The sequence below is a fragment of the Marmota flaviventris genome, chromosome 15 (assembly GCF_047511675.1).
Source record: "Marmota flaviventris isolate mMarFla1 chromosome 15, mMarFla1.hap1, whole genome shotgun sequence".
Taxonomy (NCBI): domain Eukaryota; kingdom Metazoa; phylum Chordata; class Mammalia; order Rodentia; family Sciuridae; genus Marmota; species Marmota flaviventris.
The window spans coordinates 394,124-411,026 of NC_092512.1; the positions used below are offsets into that span (position 1 = coordinate 394,124).

Consider the following 16,903-nt stretch of genomic DNA (forward strand, 5'->3'; position numbering starts at 1 on the left):
ATTTTATATTTTATTCAGAGACAGGGTCTCACTGAGTTGCTGAGCGCCTCACTTTTGCTGAGGCTGGCTTTGAATTTGTGATCCTCCTGCCTCAGCCTCCCAAGCTGCTGGGATTACAGGCGTGCGCCACCACATCTGGCCCTTTTTATTTTTTATTGAAGACAGTGTTTTGCTAACTTGCCCAGGCTGGCCTTGAACTTGCGATCCTGCTGCCTGTGCTGCCTGATTGGTTGGTATCATAGGTGGCATCAAGGGTTCTTTGATTATTTAATTATTAATATATATTAGTTTGATCACATGCCTTATGAATATCTGCCAAGATAAATGCTCACTCTGTCACCTGCTTCTTAGATCTCTATTGAGTGTGCAAGCTTGGCACTCAGGCACACACAGCCCCATGAGGGTCTTTCTAGCTACGCTTCTTCCTTAGGCCATCCCGTCAGTGCTGGTTGAAGCTGTGACTCTCACTGACCCATCTCTGGATCCTGAGAGCAGCAGCTCCCATCCCAGTGGTTCAGGTTCCTGAAACACTAGACAAGGCTGGTTTCCTGTCCTGGCATGTGGCCTTTGGATGGGTCACCATGGGCTGACCCTGTGGGAGGAGGCAGGTGCAGGGCAGAAGAAATACCCAACAGCATGATGAGCAGAAGGCAGGCCATGTCCTCCCGAGTCAGCTGAAGGGCACTTAGGTTCACATCTTTTCCATTCTCCTGTGTTCCAGTTCGTCACCACCAGGCGTGATCCTCGAGAAGGACTACGAGGTTTACCGGGATCATAGCACGGATGGCCAGCTGCTTCACTACAGGTAGACCCCCTACCTCCCCATACCCATCCACTATCCCGAGGTGGACTCTTGGGTGGGCTGGCCTGGGCACCTGGAGCAGAGCCTGACTCAGCAGAAAGCCGGGGCAGTGCACGCCCCATGGTGGCTTTGGAGGCTGCCAAAATGGCTTGGTCGCCCCGTCTGGGAAGACTCTTGTCGCTGCCCAGAACAGACAGCTGTGGGTCCTGGGTGCGGCCTTTGTCCCCCATTGGAAAAGTAGAGTATGAAGGTCCCTGGCATGTGGCTGACGCCTGGGCCACACTGGCTACTCGTGTCAGAGTGCTTTTCAGCCCTAGTCCGCAAGATCCTGTTAGTCCTGGCAGGGGAGTGGGCCTCGGCTCACTGTGCGGAGCTGGAGGACCCTGAGGGCCAGCCCTCTGCCCACTGTCTTCCATTGCCTCGTGACTGGTTGGCTGTAGGGTCTCAGGGCCAGGGTCAGTGCTGTCCCTGGAGTGACCTGGCAATGGTGCTGCAGAGGTCGAAGGCCTGAGAGCCTAGGCTCCTCCTCAGATTCGTGTTTGTGGAACATCAGGAAGGGCCTCGAGCTGCCCTGCCCGTACTGTGACCCATGACTATGGCATGCTCTGTGCTCCTCAGGCTTCATTCCCCGTCATAAGATGAGTCTAGCACTGTGACCCAGCACGTTCCTGGTGGCTGCTCATCCTCACTGTGCTGAGATTGATTTTGGCTCTGGCACAGGCCTAAGCTTCCCCACGACCCCTGCAGCACTTTCCTGGACTGTATGTCTGCTCTGTATGGCCATGTGCCCACCTGGCCTTTGGCTGAGCATTGTCACAACCCTGCTATCCCTGGGGAGCCATTGTCCTTTAAAAGAGCCTGGCTCACTGGCAGCATCCCCATTGTCACAGTGGGCACCTGCAGAGCCTTCAGTCAGGTGGGTCCCAAATAGGACAAAGAAGACCCTCTGGGCCTTTCAGGTGTCACAGAGATGGGTAGCTGTTCCAATGTTCTCCCACTTGCCAAACCTCTCTGGCAGCTGAGCCGCCCTCAGCCCTGTGGGACCTCCTCTAGCCACATGAGCTGATGAGTCTGGTCTTTGCTCTGGGGCTCCTTGCCCCTAGCCCCTCAGCCCTCTGGTGGCCACTGTTCCTGTGCCTGTTGCTCGTCTTGGCAGCCCCCAGCCTCTCACCCTGCTAATGATGTTGCCTATCAGAGACCCCACTCAGACCCCTGGTGTGGTCCACCTGCTGGCTGGACCATCCAGCACAGGACAAGCAGTTGCATTTCTAAGTAAATAAATAGTGATTGGAGAAGTAGACCATCCCCAGTGTTGACCTCTGGATGAGGTACATCTGAGACCCACTGGGCTTAGCTGCACAGAGGCAACCCAGCATGTCTGCCTAGGTGGGGCCTGCTCCTGAAACTCTTGAGAGTGCTCTGGCCCTCGGCCAGTGTGGTGCTGCAGTCTGGTGTCATCTGTGACCTGCTGGGGGCAGTTCAGTGCCAGGCAGCTGAGCCATCTCCTCCTGCCCCTTCTACCATTACTGAGACCTTGGGACAGAGACCTGGTGATATCTGGAAGACGAAGCAGGTCTACGGGAGGGCTGCCAACATGTGTGCAAGCAGATGTTGTATTCTATCAGGGAGGTGGAGGGAGGAGGTCAGACCCCCTGCTGAGACGTCCGGGATCCTTTCTGCTGAGAATCTGTATTCTGTGTATCACCTGAGCATCACCTGAGCAGACCTGGACTGGCACTCACAGATCATAGCCTGCTCAAAAGGGAGATACACATGCCCATGCTGACCCCCCAGTTCACTTGTGCCACATAGCATGGGCAGAGCAAGGCTCCTTGGAGGTGACAGCATCTCCCAGGTGGAGTGTGCCATGAGGAGACCCATCCACTCACCCACCTGCCCAGCACCCCGCAGGAGGAGGCCTCAATGCAGACACACTGGAGGCCGGGTGAGCTGCCTGGCTATGCAGTCAGTCCTGTGTGCCCATCTGGCCTTGAAGTCCCAGAGCTGGCACTTCTCTCCCAAGCTGTCCCCGGTGGTGCAGATGGTGTGATGGAAAGTGGGATGGAAGGAATCACAGTCATATGAACACATTATTGAGAGGAAGCCAGGGTGATCCAAGCTGAGAGAGGTGAAGCTATGCTGCTGCTGAGCCTGGCGGGAGCATTCTGGTATTCCTGCGGCCTAGGACTGCCTGGGACAGCAGGCCTGACCCCAGCACTGAGGCTCAAGGAGAGCCACATCCTGGCTGCGAGAGTCTTTGTTGGGCCAGGTGTTAGTCTTTGGGATCCCCGTGCTGGGGCCAGCTGTGGGTTTCTTGGGGAGAACGAAAGTTCCAGAGACAGAGCCCTATCAGAGCCAACTCAGGCCTGGGGTGGGGACAGTTTGGGGAGAAAGGAATAGTAGACCTGAGAAAGATCTAGAAGGTAAAGGAATGTGGGGGATCATGTGAGGGAATGAAGATGTGTCCCATGAGAGCCCCCAATGGGATGTGGGGGTGGGCACACTTGGAGCTCAGCCTCCAGAGAGACCTTAGAGCAGCCTGCAGTTGCCTTTGAAGTGATGCACTTACCAGAGAGGGTAGGAAGATCAGAAATAGCACCAGCAACTGAGGAGGCTGAGGCAGGAGGATCCCAAGTTCAAAGCCAGTCTCAGCAATTTAGCGAGACCCTGTCTCAAAAGAAAAAAAAGGGCTGGGATGTGGCTCAGTGGTGTGCCCTTGCCTTGCATGTGGAAGGCCCTGGGTTCAGTCCCCAGTACAGGTGCCTCATATCACGGATGGCTTCCTGCAAAAAGGACTGTACCTCAGTGGTGGAGTACCCCTGGATTTAATCCCCAATACCATCACCACAACAACAAAAAGTGAAAGGTCAAAGAGAGCTCAAACCTCCCCTGGGTGAGAACACACAGCCAGGCATCACCTGTGAAACAGGGAGGAGTCCTTATCAGATACTGGATCTGTCTGTGCCATGACTGGGTACTTCCAGCTCCAGAACTAAGTAAATATCTTGTTTTTAAACCACTCAGTCCATGGAATTTTGTTATAGCAGTATGAATGGATCAAAACAATGGATTTTAAATTAGATTAAACATAGCTGAGAGGAGAATTAGTAAATTGGAAGACAGATCAGAAGAAAATATCAATTCTGAAGTATAGAGAAGCCGGGGATGGGAAATACAGAACACAGCATGAAAACCACAGGATGCAGGGTGAAAAGGATCGTAATTGAATTCCCAAACTAGAAGAAATATAATAAACATAATATTTGAAAAGATAATGGTCAGGATTTTACCAAAACTCAGAAGATGTTGAGCCACAGATTTAAGAAGTGCTACCCCTAAGTATCCTGGGGTAGAGAGTGTGAAGGAGGGACATGTTCTGCCCCCCATCATCTCTCCCCAGCAGTGTCCTGGGTCTGGCCCCTAGCTACAGCTGGTACCACCGTGGATTCAGGACCTGTGCCAACCTTGGGCTCACAGCAGGCAGAGCATGCAAAGACATCAAGTCCACCAGCAGTATAGCACTGGGGCAGAGAGCAAATGAAGCTAAGAGACCAAATGTCCAGCATGAACCCGCTGGGGGAGGGGCCAGGATGTAAGCAGTATAACTCCCAGGAGGCTGTGGGTACCCTTGGCCTAATGCAGGCATTAGTGGGTAGGTGGGGTAAAGGGAGGATTCACAGGAGCCTCTGGTGAGAAATGGGGTCTTGAGTTGCTGGCATAGTGTGCTGGTCTCACCTGGGACACTGGTGAACACCCCTATACCCCACACACACACACACCAACTGTGTGCTCAGTTGAGTGGTCCCTGGGAAGGCCCCTTTCTTTCTCATGATAGCTGCAAATCTGTGCCTGGTGTTGGGCGGGTGTAGAGCAATATGGGCAGGAGAGCTCCTGGGAAAGAGTGCCACAGGGTTCATAGGGAGCACCGCCTTGAGCAGGGAGGATGCTGTGGGACCACCATGCCAAGTAGTGAGATGGGGCTAGCCTTCTCCACTGACTGCCGGTCTGCTTCCCTGCAGGACCTCCTCACTTCGGTGGAACTCAGGCACCAAGGAGCGCATGCTCATCAAGGTCGCTGACAGGGAGCCCAGCTTCCTCACTCCTCAGGGCAATGGCTACTCTTCAGATGGCCAGCCTGGGAGCCGTCCCCGCAGACCCTCTGGCAGCCAGCATTCGCCCAACCTACAGACATTCACCCAGGACTCGGAAGGCGCTGTCTTCTTCCCTGAGAGGCGACCTTCGCCCTTCCTGAGAAGGGCTGAACTCTCCGGGAGCTGCTCCCCACTGCTCACGCAGCCTCGAAAGTCCTCCAGTGACTCACAGCCCTCTTCCCCACGCTATGGCTATGAGCCCCCTCTCTATGAGGAGCCCCCTATGGAGTATCAGGCCCCCATCTATGATGAGCCCCCCATGGACGTACAGTTCGAGGCTGGTGGCCCCTACCAGGCTGGCTCCCCACAGAGGTCGCCCAGCCGCAAGCCCCGCCCCTTCTTGCCCGGGGCCAAGCAGGCCCCTGCCTCCCCCTGCCAGCAGCTGGTGCGCACTAAACAGAAGTGCCCTGAGCGCTTCCTGAGCCTGGAGTACAGTCCTGCAGGCAAAGAGTACGTAAGGCAGCTGGTGTACGTGGAGCAGGCCGGCTCTAGCCCCAAGCTGCATGCAGGCCCCCGGCACAAATATGCTCCCAACCCTGGTGGTGGCTCCTACTCACTGCAGCCCAGCCCTTGCCTGCTGAGGGACCAACGCCTAGGGATCAGGTCTGGAGACTACAGCACCATGGAGGGACCCGAGCCCCGGCTGAGCCAACCACCCACACCACTGCCCCCAGCCCAGGAGGACACCATGTCTTGGTCCAGCCAGCAGGACACCATGTCTTCCACGGGCTACTCCCCAGGCACACGTAAGAGGAAGAGCAGAAAGCCCTCTCTGTGCCAAACTCCTGGCGCCCCCTCCACGGATGGCCCAGGGGACCTACTGGGTGAGCAGCCTCTGGCTGAGGAGCGCTCTCCATGTGGGCCCAGCCTTGCCCAGATGAAGCGTGCAGAGGCTGAAGTGGACGTAGCACGGGGTATGGCCGAGCCTTTCCTGGCACAGGCGCGGCTGGCCTGGGAGGCACAGCAGGCCCACTTTCACATGAAGCAGAGGGGCAGCTGGGACTCCCAGCAGGATGGCTCTGGCTACGAGAGTGACGGTGCTGTGCCACTACCCATGCCCGGACCTGTGGTACGTGCCTTCAGTGAGGATGAGGCACTGGCGCAGCAGGATAGCAAGCATTGGAAGCGGAATACTTTCGAGAAGCTCGGCTTCCCCCAGATCCTGCTGGAGAAGAGCGTCTCTGTGCAGACCAACTTGGCCTCACCAGAACCTTACCTCCACCCCTCACAGGTGAGGAGTACTTGGTGGGCAGATGGGGACCCTGGGCCCATAAGACCCCCAAGTCCCAGCCTAGAGCCTGGGATCGGCTGCAGGCAGAATGGGGCTGGGTGCACCTGGCATCCACAAGGTGTGTGTGGCACTGAGCGTGTTCAGAGCCTGGCCTCTGAACGTCCAGCACACCACTGGCAGGGAGGGCATCTTCACGGAACACCCCACTCAGGCCACCCACCACCAGGCATAGGGCTTCCTGGACCTTGGCCACCAGGGAGTTTCAAGCCTTGCCTACAGGACACAGCAGCTGAGGGCAACTGGCAGCCAGCTCTGGGACTATTGTACTCCTGGGGAGCTGGGCAGGTGGGGCATCAGCATTCTTTGGTGGCTCTGGAACTATCTCCAAGCACGTCTCCCTCGGGCAGGAAGAGCTGCTAGTGAGGTAGTGACTGGGTGGTTGCCAGACATCACAGCCAGAGCTGGAGCCCAAGCCCAAGCCCAGCCTGCTGTGTCCTCCCCACACAGTGCCAGAGCACACATCAGTCAGTGCCCCACAGAGCCCACGAGTACCTCTGTTCAGCAGCAGGTACCTGAGTGTCCACCTGCAGGTCTTCCCTTCTGGAGATCACCAGGCAATTCAGATTTGATGGCTCTAATGTCCTCATTCCCACTTCTAGCTTCCACCTTTCACACTGGTTGACTAGAGACACAGGCCAAGCCTGAGGGTGACCTGGCATCTGGTTGGTTTGCTTAGTGGGCCCAGGTTCCAAGGAAGTTAAAGTGAAAATCTTAAGGCCTCCTGGACATGTATGGCAGGCCCACCTTTGCCCTGCTGGGGAAGGCCTCTGTGACCTGTGGGTAGCCAGCTTCCCGGGCCCTTCAGGCTAGTGAGCTCAGAGCCACATCCAGCCAGACTTTCCATCCACTGCTCATAAACTGGTAGGATGACAGGACAGATGGGAGAGGCAACCTTGGGAAACAGTGAGCAGACAGAAAGCTACCTCTAATGGAATGGGCAGGTCAAGAGCAGAGCAGAGGGAGAGACCTGCAGAGGCCCAGCCCACTGGGGTCCTGCAGAGATGGGAGCAGGGCTCGAGAGCCACCCCTGCCTGTCCCTGCCCTCTCTCCCTGGGTACCTGACAGTGCAGCTGTCCTGCTGCCACCCCACCTGGGGTTTTGAAGCTCAGCTTCTTGGCTATGTTAGACTGGCCACGCCACACCTGGCTGGCTCACACCTCTTGGGACTGTGATCCAAGTGGGCCCAGTGCCCACTCCATCCCTACCCCCGATGGCCCAGCCCATTTGTCCTTCCCAGTCTGAGGACTTAGGAGCCTGTGCCCAGTTTGAGAGCAGCCGGCAGAACCGTAGCGCGATGCCCAGCTCCAGCTGTGTCTTCCCCACCTTCACGCTGCGCAAGCCCTCCTCAGAGACGGACATCGAGAACTGGGCCTCCAAGCACTTCAACAAGCACACCCAGGGCCTCTTTCGACGGAAGGTGTCCATCGCCAACATGCTGGCCTGGAGCAGTGAGTCCATCAAGAAGCCCATGATTGTGACCAACGACCGGCATGTGAAGAAAGAGGCCTGTGAGATCTTCAAGCTGATCCAGATGTACATGGGCGACCGGCGGGCCAAGGCAGACCCACTGCATGTGGCCCTCGAGATTGCCACTAAAGGCTGGAGCGTGCAGGGCCTCCGGGATGAGCTCTACATCCAGCTGTGCAGGCAGACCACCGAGAACTTCCGCCTCGAGAGCCTGGCCCGTGGCTGGGAGCTCATGGCCATCTGCCTGGCCTTCTTCCCGCCCACACCCAAGTTCCACTCCTACCTAGAGGGATACATCTACCGGCACATGGACCCTGTCAATGACACCAAAGGTAAGACCCAGTGTGCAGGACCCTTGGCACCCCTAGGGTCTGCTGCAGCTGAGGTAAGGGCTGTGGAGAGGGCTCCCAGCCATTCTGGGCAACACCCGCCCAGGCCCCCATCCTCACACCCCACCAGACCTGGCACCACATAGGAGTGGTACTTCTAGAAGACGCATGTCCCCTAGGAGACCCCACACCCAGCTTTCAGTGGTTTGTGGGCATCCTCAGGGCACCCTACCTTGGCTCTGAGAAGAGCCCTAGGCAGCCCTGGCAGATGAGGGCATATGGCCTGCCCTTTGATGCCTGCCCACTTTGGCTTCTGTCACCCTGCAGTATAAGGGCAGCTGCACCGTGAGGCTTAAGCTGTGTATTCTAGGCAGGGAGGGGCCTGGTGGCCACAGTGCATCTGCCACGACTCAGTCACAGGCTTCCCACACACAAGTCTGTGGAGATCAGCCGGTCTCCAGGGCACTATGAGCTGAGCTGCCCTGAGGGCCAGAGGTTCAGGCCAGCACAGGTGTCCACTTGCTGATGGCTGCCAGGTGTCAAACAGAAGGCCCCCAGATGGGATGCACTAGGTCTGTCGGGCCCAGGCCGTGGTCTTTCAGCTGGACAGTCCCCATGTGATAAACTAGTGGCTGGCCCAAGCCCTGGGATGGACAGAGTGGGCATGGGGCAAGGATACAGGCAGTCCCAGCTGTAGCAGGCTGTGTCCCACATGATGCTCGTGAGCATCTGTAGGACACAGCCGTAGCACTGACGGCCAGACATGCATACTTGTGTTCAGGTACACGTACAGGTACAGATGCATCCTGCCAGGGCGGACATGTCAGCTCTTCTGGGTTGCCCAGCCTCTGCTTAGGTGGAAACTGTGCTCCCTTCTAGGCCTTGCCCCCAGCTCAGGCATGGGAAAGGCAGCTCTCAGGCTGCCATGGGGCCCTCAGTGTGCATGCAAACTTGAGGGAGGGGTTCTGGAGAAGGTATGTCAGGCACAGGAGCCACCAGCTCCTCAGACACTTGTAAACAGTTTTGGAAAACATGCTATTCCTGCCCATGTGTGCACCTGCAACACGCATTGCAGCAGATACAGACTGACCTGGGGCCTGGACTGCACTGGGGCCTCAGGGACCCCATTCCTTGATCTTCTTGGACCTCTCTAGGCACTGGTATAGTCCTGGGGCTTCCTAGGTCACCATCTTGCCTTCTTGAGAAAGGGCCTTGACATGCACCTTGACATGGGAGCTGTAGGAATGTGTCTGCACTGCTCAGGACGGCACTGGGCCCACAGATCCGAGAGCCTGCTGAGTGAAAACCAAATGAGTGGGCAGTAGTGGGCCAACAGTCAGAGGCCTGGGTTCCTTGCTCTGCCTGGGCCAGCTGACCAGCAAGTATGTGGCTGGGCCGTCCCGCCATCCAGGGCTTCCCAGAAGAGTCTGTGCTTTAGGCCCCATGGAGGAGCCCCCAGGATCTCCCTCATACAAAGGTACGCATACTTTTCTCTTAGAGTCGCACACCCACAGGGCCCTGTCTTGCACGTCAGAGGGAAGCAGGCTCAGCTTTGAGGCTCCTATGTAAGGCCCACAAGGTCTCAGAGGACCATGTGGGCTACAGGGGGATGGGCTCTGTGTGGTTCTGCTAGCATTCAAACTGCCCTCACAGCCAAAACCCCATCTCTAGTACTGGGGACCCCAACCTAGATTTGCCTGTCCAAGGTTGTACTCCACCCTGAGCCCAGAGAAGAGACCTCTACACACAAGGTGGCCGCCCCTTCTTCAATAGGCCTCATGTTCACTCCAGACAGCGCACAGTCCCTGGGAGATGCCAGTTTCCACGTGTAAGAAATATTGGTCAAAAATGTGGTACTGCTGGGTGTGGTGGTGACACCTATAATTCCAGCTACTTAGGTGGCTGAGGCAGGAGAATCACCAGTTCAAAGCCAGACTCAATAACTTACTGAGACCCTGTCTCAAAATAAAATAAAAAAGGTTGGAATTGTAGCTCAGTGTAGTAGTGTGTCCCTGGGTTCTATCGTAGTACTGAGAATAAAAATAAAGAAAGAACATGGGTCCTGGCTGCCTTATCAGCCCAGAAAGATGTAGACCATGCTCTGGAAGACCAACCAGTTGACCACATAGCACCTAGAAGAATGAGACTACAGCAGAGGGACCCATGATGAGGGAAGTGCTCGGCTTGGCTCCTGGACCTGGCACTGGTCCTGGCCCCGGCCCCGGCCCCGGCCCCGAACCACTTGCCTTGGCCTCAGGAAACTTGATCAACTTGTTTATCAGCATTTGTGTGACCTCCACTCTGTGATCACCATCCCAGGACCAAGGTACTATGAGGTAACCCCATTTAACCTGTGTCAGGCACTAGGAGGTTCTCCTGGTTGTCCTCAGGAGCCCCTCAGTTAGACTAACCCAGATGGGGAGGGTGCTTGGCCCTGGATCAGGAAGCTACAGGAGCCAGGTGTGTGGAACACACCTGTGGTCCCAGCAACCTGGGAAGCTGAGGCAGGAGGAAGGGCTAGGCAGGTAGCTCAGTGGTAAAACACCCCTGATTCAATTTCCAGTACCCCGCCCCCCCATAAAAAAAAAATAAGAAAAAGAAATTGTGGGAGGAGTCCTGCAAATGCCATGGGAGACTGAAGCCTGGAGGGATTCTACTGCTGCCGAAGCTTGTGCTCTCGGTGAGACTTCTGGCAAAGCACAACAGGAAGTTAGCAAAAGGGCGGAGATGATGAAGATGGTAGTAGAAACCAACACAAGGGAACACAGAACAGTGGCTGATGAAACAAAAAACTGATTCTTGGGTAAATCTACAGCCAAACTGACAAGGACAAAATGAGAGAAGAAATGAATCACCAAAACCAAGAGTGAGAGGTCCTGCCACTGCAGGCCCTGCAGGTGCTGAAGGGGTAGCAATCAGGTATAGTGAACCTTTTGCTAAGGAATTCAAAATGGACAGATTCCTCAGGTGACCCAGGCTGCCAGAGGTCACTCAAAGAGAAACAGAAAAGTTATATGTCCAGTAAGGAGATTGCATTTGTACCTAAAAATCCAGGCCTAAATGGCTTCACTGGTGAATTCTACCAAACACTTTATTGTTTGTGCAGCAATTCTGTGGCATGTCTCCCAGAAAAATGAAGTGGAGGGCTGGGGTTGTGGCTCAGAGGTACAGCACTCACCTAGCATGTGTGAGGCACTGGGTTCCATCTTCAGCACCACATAAAAAAGATATTGTGTCCACCTATAACTAAAACATAAATATTAAAAAAAAAAAAATGAAGTAGAGAGAATGTTTCCTGATTCACTCATGCTAAAATTAGAGAAGAACATTATAAGAAAGGATCCCTCATGAACAAGGAAACAAAAATTTTAGCAATATTTTATCAGGTTGAGTACAACAGTATATAAAGGAGATAATATATCTTGACCAAGTGAAGTTTATCCTAGGAATCGAGGAACGAAAGATAGGTTTAGCCAGGGGTAGTGGCATACACTGTCATTTCAGTGACTCAGGAGAATCTCACATTCAAGGTCAGTCTCAGCAATTTAGCAAGGCTCTGTCTCAAAATAAAAAATAAAAAGGACTGGGAATATACCTCAGTGGTAGAGCACCTCTGGGTTCAAGGTTCAAGCCCCAGTATGGGGGGAGGGGAGCAATCAATGGAAAATGGAAACCATTTTAACAAAGTAAAAAAGAGTATATCATCTCATAAAATCCAACATTCCATTCTTGATCAAAACTGAACAAACTTAGAAGATAATCTCTTCACCCTGATTAAAGGCATCTATTAAAAACCTACATGGGCCAGGGTGTGTGGCTCAGTGATGGAGTTCTTGCCTAGCATGAGAGAGGCCCTGGCTCACTCCTCAGCAACTCAAAACCAAAAAAACAACTACAGTACCCAAAGGGATTTAAAGAAGGTTTCAGACACACTTGCACATGTTCACAGCAGCACTGTTCACAGCAGCCAGTAGGTGGAAGTGGTCCAGGGTCCACCCACTGAGGAATGGTGAGCACATGTGGCAGAGCCATGCAGAGGACATCATTCACCCAAAGAAGAATGACACTCGATAGGTGCTGCAGCATGAGTGGACTTAAAACACGTCGAAGATAAGAGCCAGACCCACAGTGGCAAACCTGGTATGCTACCACTTACCTATAACTGGAACAGACAAACTGACACAGAAAGCAAGGTCAGGCAGAGTGAGAGGAGAGAGAGATTGCTTAATAGGTATTGAGATTTAGCTTTGGAAGATGAAAGGGTTTTGGAAATTTGGTGACAGTTGCATAGCATTGTGAATGTAGTTAATGCCACTGAATGGTACTTAAAAAATGGTTCAGTGGCCAAACTTATGTTTATATTTTATCACAATTTAAACACACACACATACACACACACCTCATACTTACTAGCCAAAGACTGAATGCTTTCCCCTAACAAGAGGAGCAGGGCTCGGACCTTCAGTTATACCCGCTGTGCACAGCATCACACTGGAAGTCGAAGCTGGATCTCAATCATGATAAGAGATAAAAGTCACACACGTTGGAGAGGAGGTATGCAGTGGTTTTTATTCACAGACAGTATGATCTGCAGAATACTACTGGAAGAGTGTTCTATATACTGAATTTATTACAAGATACAGGACCAATACATTAAAATCTTATCAATTTGTATATACTAGCAACAAGCTATAGGAAACTGATATTTTAAAAATACCATTTGCAGTAGCATTGACAAGTATGATATACTGAGAGAACTCTAACAAAAGATGTGTAAGACCTCTATGCTGAAAAGTACAAAACATTACTGAAAGAAATAAATAAATGGTGAAACATACCATGTTTATGGATCTGAAACTCAGTGTTGTTAAGACGTCATTTCCATCCAAATTGATCTATAGATTCAACCCTAATCAAAATTTAATTTTTGATTTTTTTTAATTTTAGAAAGTGACATGCTGAACTGGGGGCAGTGGTACATAACTATCACCCCAGCTGCTTGGGAGGCTGAGGCAGGAGGATTGAAAGTTTGAGCCCAGCTTGAGCAACTTAGCAAGACCCTGTGGGGATGTAGCTCAGTGATAAAGCAACCCTGGATTCAATCTCTGGTGCAACAATAACAACAAAAAGTCTGATTCTAAAGTTCATGGGAAATGTAAAGGGCCTAAAATAGCCAAAGCCCCTTTGATGAAGAACAGCCAGCCTATGAGAGCCACACTTGCTGGCTTGGTACAGCTGCAGTGGTCAGGAGAGGGCAGCATTGTTCTTAGAGCAGAACAGAGGTCCCCAAAGTACACCCATGTGAGAACAGGGCAGTTTCCTCAGGTGCAGGACAACTGACTCAGTGAAGAAAGGGCAGGCTTTCCCTAGTGGTGCTGGGATATCTGCACATCTAAATGCAACCAAGACAGAGTTCAACTATGCTTTATACTGTCTGCAAAAAATAACTCAATGGATCATAAACCAAAATATAAAACCTAAAAGTAAGCTGAGCGTGGTGTCTCACACCCATGACCCCAACAACTCAGGAGGCTGAGACCTGAGAACTGCATGTTTAAAGCCAGCTTTAACAATTTAGTGAGACTCTAACTCAAAATAAAGTAAAAAGGGCCAGGAATGTAGCTCAGTGGCAGAGCGCTTGCTTAGCTTGAGTGAGACCCTGGGTTCAATCCCCAATACTGCAAAAAACGGTTAAAATTTTTTAAATAAATAAAACCTAAAGTAAAAAAACTTCTAACATAGGAGAAAAATCTGTGTTTTCCTGCATTAAGCAAATATAATACCAAAAGCACTATCTATAAAAGAAAAACAATGATAAAATTGGACTTTCTTAAGATTAAATACACCAGGTGCGATGGCACATACCTGTAGTCTCAATAGCTCAGGAGGTTAAGCCAGGAGGATCATAGGTTCAAGGCCAGCCTCAGCAATTTAGTGAGACCTTGTCTCAAAATTTAAAAAAAAAAAAAAAATATATATATATATATATATGTGTGTGTGTGTGTGTGTGTGTGTGTGTGTGTGTGTAGCTCAGTGGTAGAGCACCCCTGGGTCCAATCTTCAGGGGAGGAGGAATCCTCCAAGACACAATTAAGACAATGAGGGGTTGGAAGTATAGCTCAGTGATGGACTGTGTGAGGCTCTGGATGGTGATCCGAGGCATTAGTATGAACTCAGGTTTACCTTAATATAGACACAGATGGATACATCTGTGGATGAATACAAAGATGGATACAAAAATTCTTACAGGTCTGTATACACACAGGATTAGAAGAGACACAGATGTCCTTGCTGTCAGTCGAAGGGACCTAGCATCCAGACACCCTCACCTAATACCTAGATGATGGTTTCTAAATACCAGTTTCCATGAAGAGGAACTGTAGTTCCTTGGGTGACTGATTTTAGGCTGGTGCAGGGAATCTACAAGATGTAGTATTGCTGGTAAAAAAAAAAAAAAAAAAAGTTGAGCAGAGCAATAATGGTGGCTGTCAAAGGGACACAGAAACCAACTGAAAGAGCTGCAGTGGCAAAGCTGGAACAGGTGAGCAGTAAAATTGTCATGAGGATTATAATTCAAAGTTGAGAATAAATGTCCGGTCCCTGTGAGAGACTTCCCTCCAGAAAGCACGTCGTGAAAGGGCAAGAGTATCTTCACAGTGCAGAAAACCTGACAGAAGTGACCTTGGCTGATGACTAGGATCCCTCGGGACAGCATAAACTGTTGTGCGGCTCCCCTGGGACAACCCCAGCTCCTCCTCCCCTAGCAGCAGCACCCAAGTGGTCACTTGCCTGTTTCTGTTGGTTTCTTGGCTGGTGAGCAGGATGGGCTGAGCATCTCCTGCAGCTCAGGAGCCAGGGCAGCCCCAGGCTTGCTGTCAGCAGAAGGCCGAGTGGTTGGGCCACCTCATTGCTGCCCACTCCCTTCCCTCCACTTCCTGCCTACCTCTGGTATGGAGAGAGCCAGTCTTCGGATCCCACAATGCCAAAAGGGCCCTGCGCCTCATGCATCCCCAGGTGTGCATATGCCTGCACATGGCACCCACCCACAGACACACTCGGTCCCCAGCTAGACGGGGACAGCCCCCAACAGGCCCAGGGGCCTCCTTGCCACCAAGTGCGGGAACCACATGGGCATTGGTTCCTGGCTTGAATCTGTGGTCCTCATGGTTCTGTTTGCTCCCCAGTGACACAGCACATAAGAGAGCTCCTGGAAAGGAACACTAAGAAGAAGTCCAAATTGAGAAAGAAACCCAAGCCTTATGTTGAAGAGCCGGATGGTAGGGCTCCTGCAGCCCCGGGCACTGCCTCTGCACAGCTCTGCTCTCCAGCCTCGGCCGCCTGGCCTTCTCTTCTCTAACCGCTTCTGGGCTCGGGGAGGGACACTAACCTCAGGCTTGGACCTCCTCAGCGTTCTGGAGGCCCAGGGTGGCTGACAAGCTCCTGGAGAGGCCAGGCCAGCCCTGCACCTCCCTTGGTGGTGCCCAGAACAATTCCAAATTTGTTTGCTGGGTTGTTGGTGGGCAGGGGGCATGAGGAATAGCCAGCAAGGCCTGGAGGTGCCCCCAGGTGAGTGAGTGGGCCTGAGCCAGGTAAGGCTCACAGGAAGGAGAACAGGGGTACTCTGTGGCAATGCTTTCCCAGCCCTGTCCTCCAGCCCAGGATCCCCTGGGGCCAGAGAGTAGAGCCTGGTGTCCACAAGTCACCAGGGAATCTCCCCTCTTCCGTGATGAGCCCTAGCACAGTCCCCCAAGCTCTGGAGTCTCCCTGCCCTCTCCCTGGGCCCTGGCTCAGGACCCAGGCTGCCCAGTCTGTCCAGAAATAAGAATAGTTCCTGCTAACATGGCAGGTCAGCCACTTCAGGGCCTCCAAGACCCACCACCCCCACCACAAGTTGTGCAGAACTGCCTTCACCAAGTGTGGCTCACACTTGTCTGTCTGGAACCCTGCCTCCTGCACTTTGCTTCTCTCCCCTTCTGAGAAGCCCTCTCTGACTGCACACTGCTTCAGGGACACACGTGGTCGGGAGCTTTCTGCAGGTGAGGCCTATGTAGAGTGAACCCTAGGGCAAGCAGGAAGCTTCAGGGGCTTGAAGGGGCCCTTGTGGGCAAGGCCAGGATGGCATCTGCAGAGCAGGGGACTTGTCCTCACCCTGAGGCCCCCAGCAGGTTTGTTCCAGGACAGCTACAGTTCAGGGTTAGATTCCAGGCCATGGGCATCCAGCTACTCATCTGGGACAGCAGTGGAAGGATCTCTGAGCTCCTGCCTGAGCCAGCCACTGGTGGCCTGGGAACTGGACAGATGCCAGTTGACCAAGAGAATCTTGTTGCTGCAGGTGGCAGGGCAGGGAGCAGGTGCCTCGGGACCAGGGTGCAGATCTGATGAGGACACTGCAACCTGAGCTGTGTCAGGTACAGAGAAGGGAGCCAGCCCACCCTGGCCACAGCTGTGGCCTTTGAGAGTTTATAATCTGGACCCCTGGTATAGCAGCACGGACACTGCTTCTGTCTACTCTCTGTGGGCAGCTGTGTCTCCACCTACCAAATTGGGCTGACCTGCCTCCAGATAGATGGAGGTGCTGGCTGAGGTCCAAGTAGGGCTAGTGGATCAAGCAAGGCCAGATCAGGGGCCTAGAAGCAGAGCATCTTACACAAGTGAGGATCTTCCTAGGCTGGCCGTGGGCACTGCCCACTATATCCTGGGTGCTTCAGAGAGAGTGGAAGTCACTCCAGGACCTGGTCCATGAACCACAGCTGTGGTGCCTGCAGCTCTCTTCTAAGCACTGGTACCACAACCTCAGCTTAGCCCTTCACAGGCACCTGTGAGTTTGTGCTGCCCCGGTCCTTCCTCCAAGAAAAGGGCAGGA

The 16,903-nt window shown here is 53.1% G+C and overlaps 1 protein-coding gene across 4 annotated transcripts in view; it reads left to right on the forward strand.

Annotated features, from left to right (window-relative positions):
* The window catches only part of Arhgap39 (Rho GTPase activating protein 39), a 72,747-nt gene that overhangs the window by 50,355 nt on the left and 5,489 nt on the right, over positions 1-16,903 (forward strand). For 3 of the 4 annotated variants that reach the window (XM_071602011.1, XM_071602014.1, XM_071602012.1), the window contains exons 4-7: positions 722-805; positions 4,822-6,184; positions 7,482-8,043; positions 15,225-15,317. In XM_071602011.1, coding sequence (XP_071458112.1) covers positions 722-805; positions 4,822-6,184; positions 7,482-8,043; positions 15,225-15,317 — 2,102 coding nt within the window. The remainder of the gene's footprint in view (positions 1-721; positions 806-4,821; positions 6,185-7,481; positions 8,044-15,224; positions 15,318-16,903) is intronic. The other variant, XM_071602013.1, reaches the window with a different exon arrangement.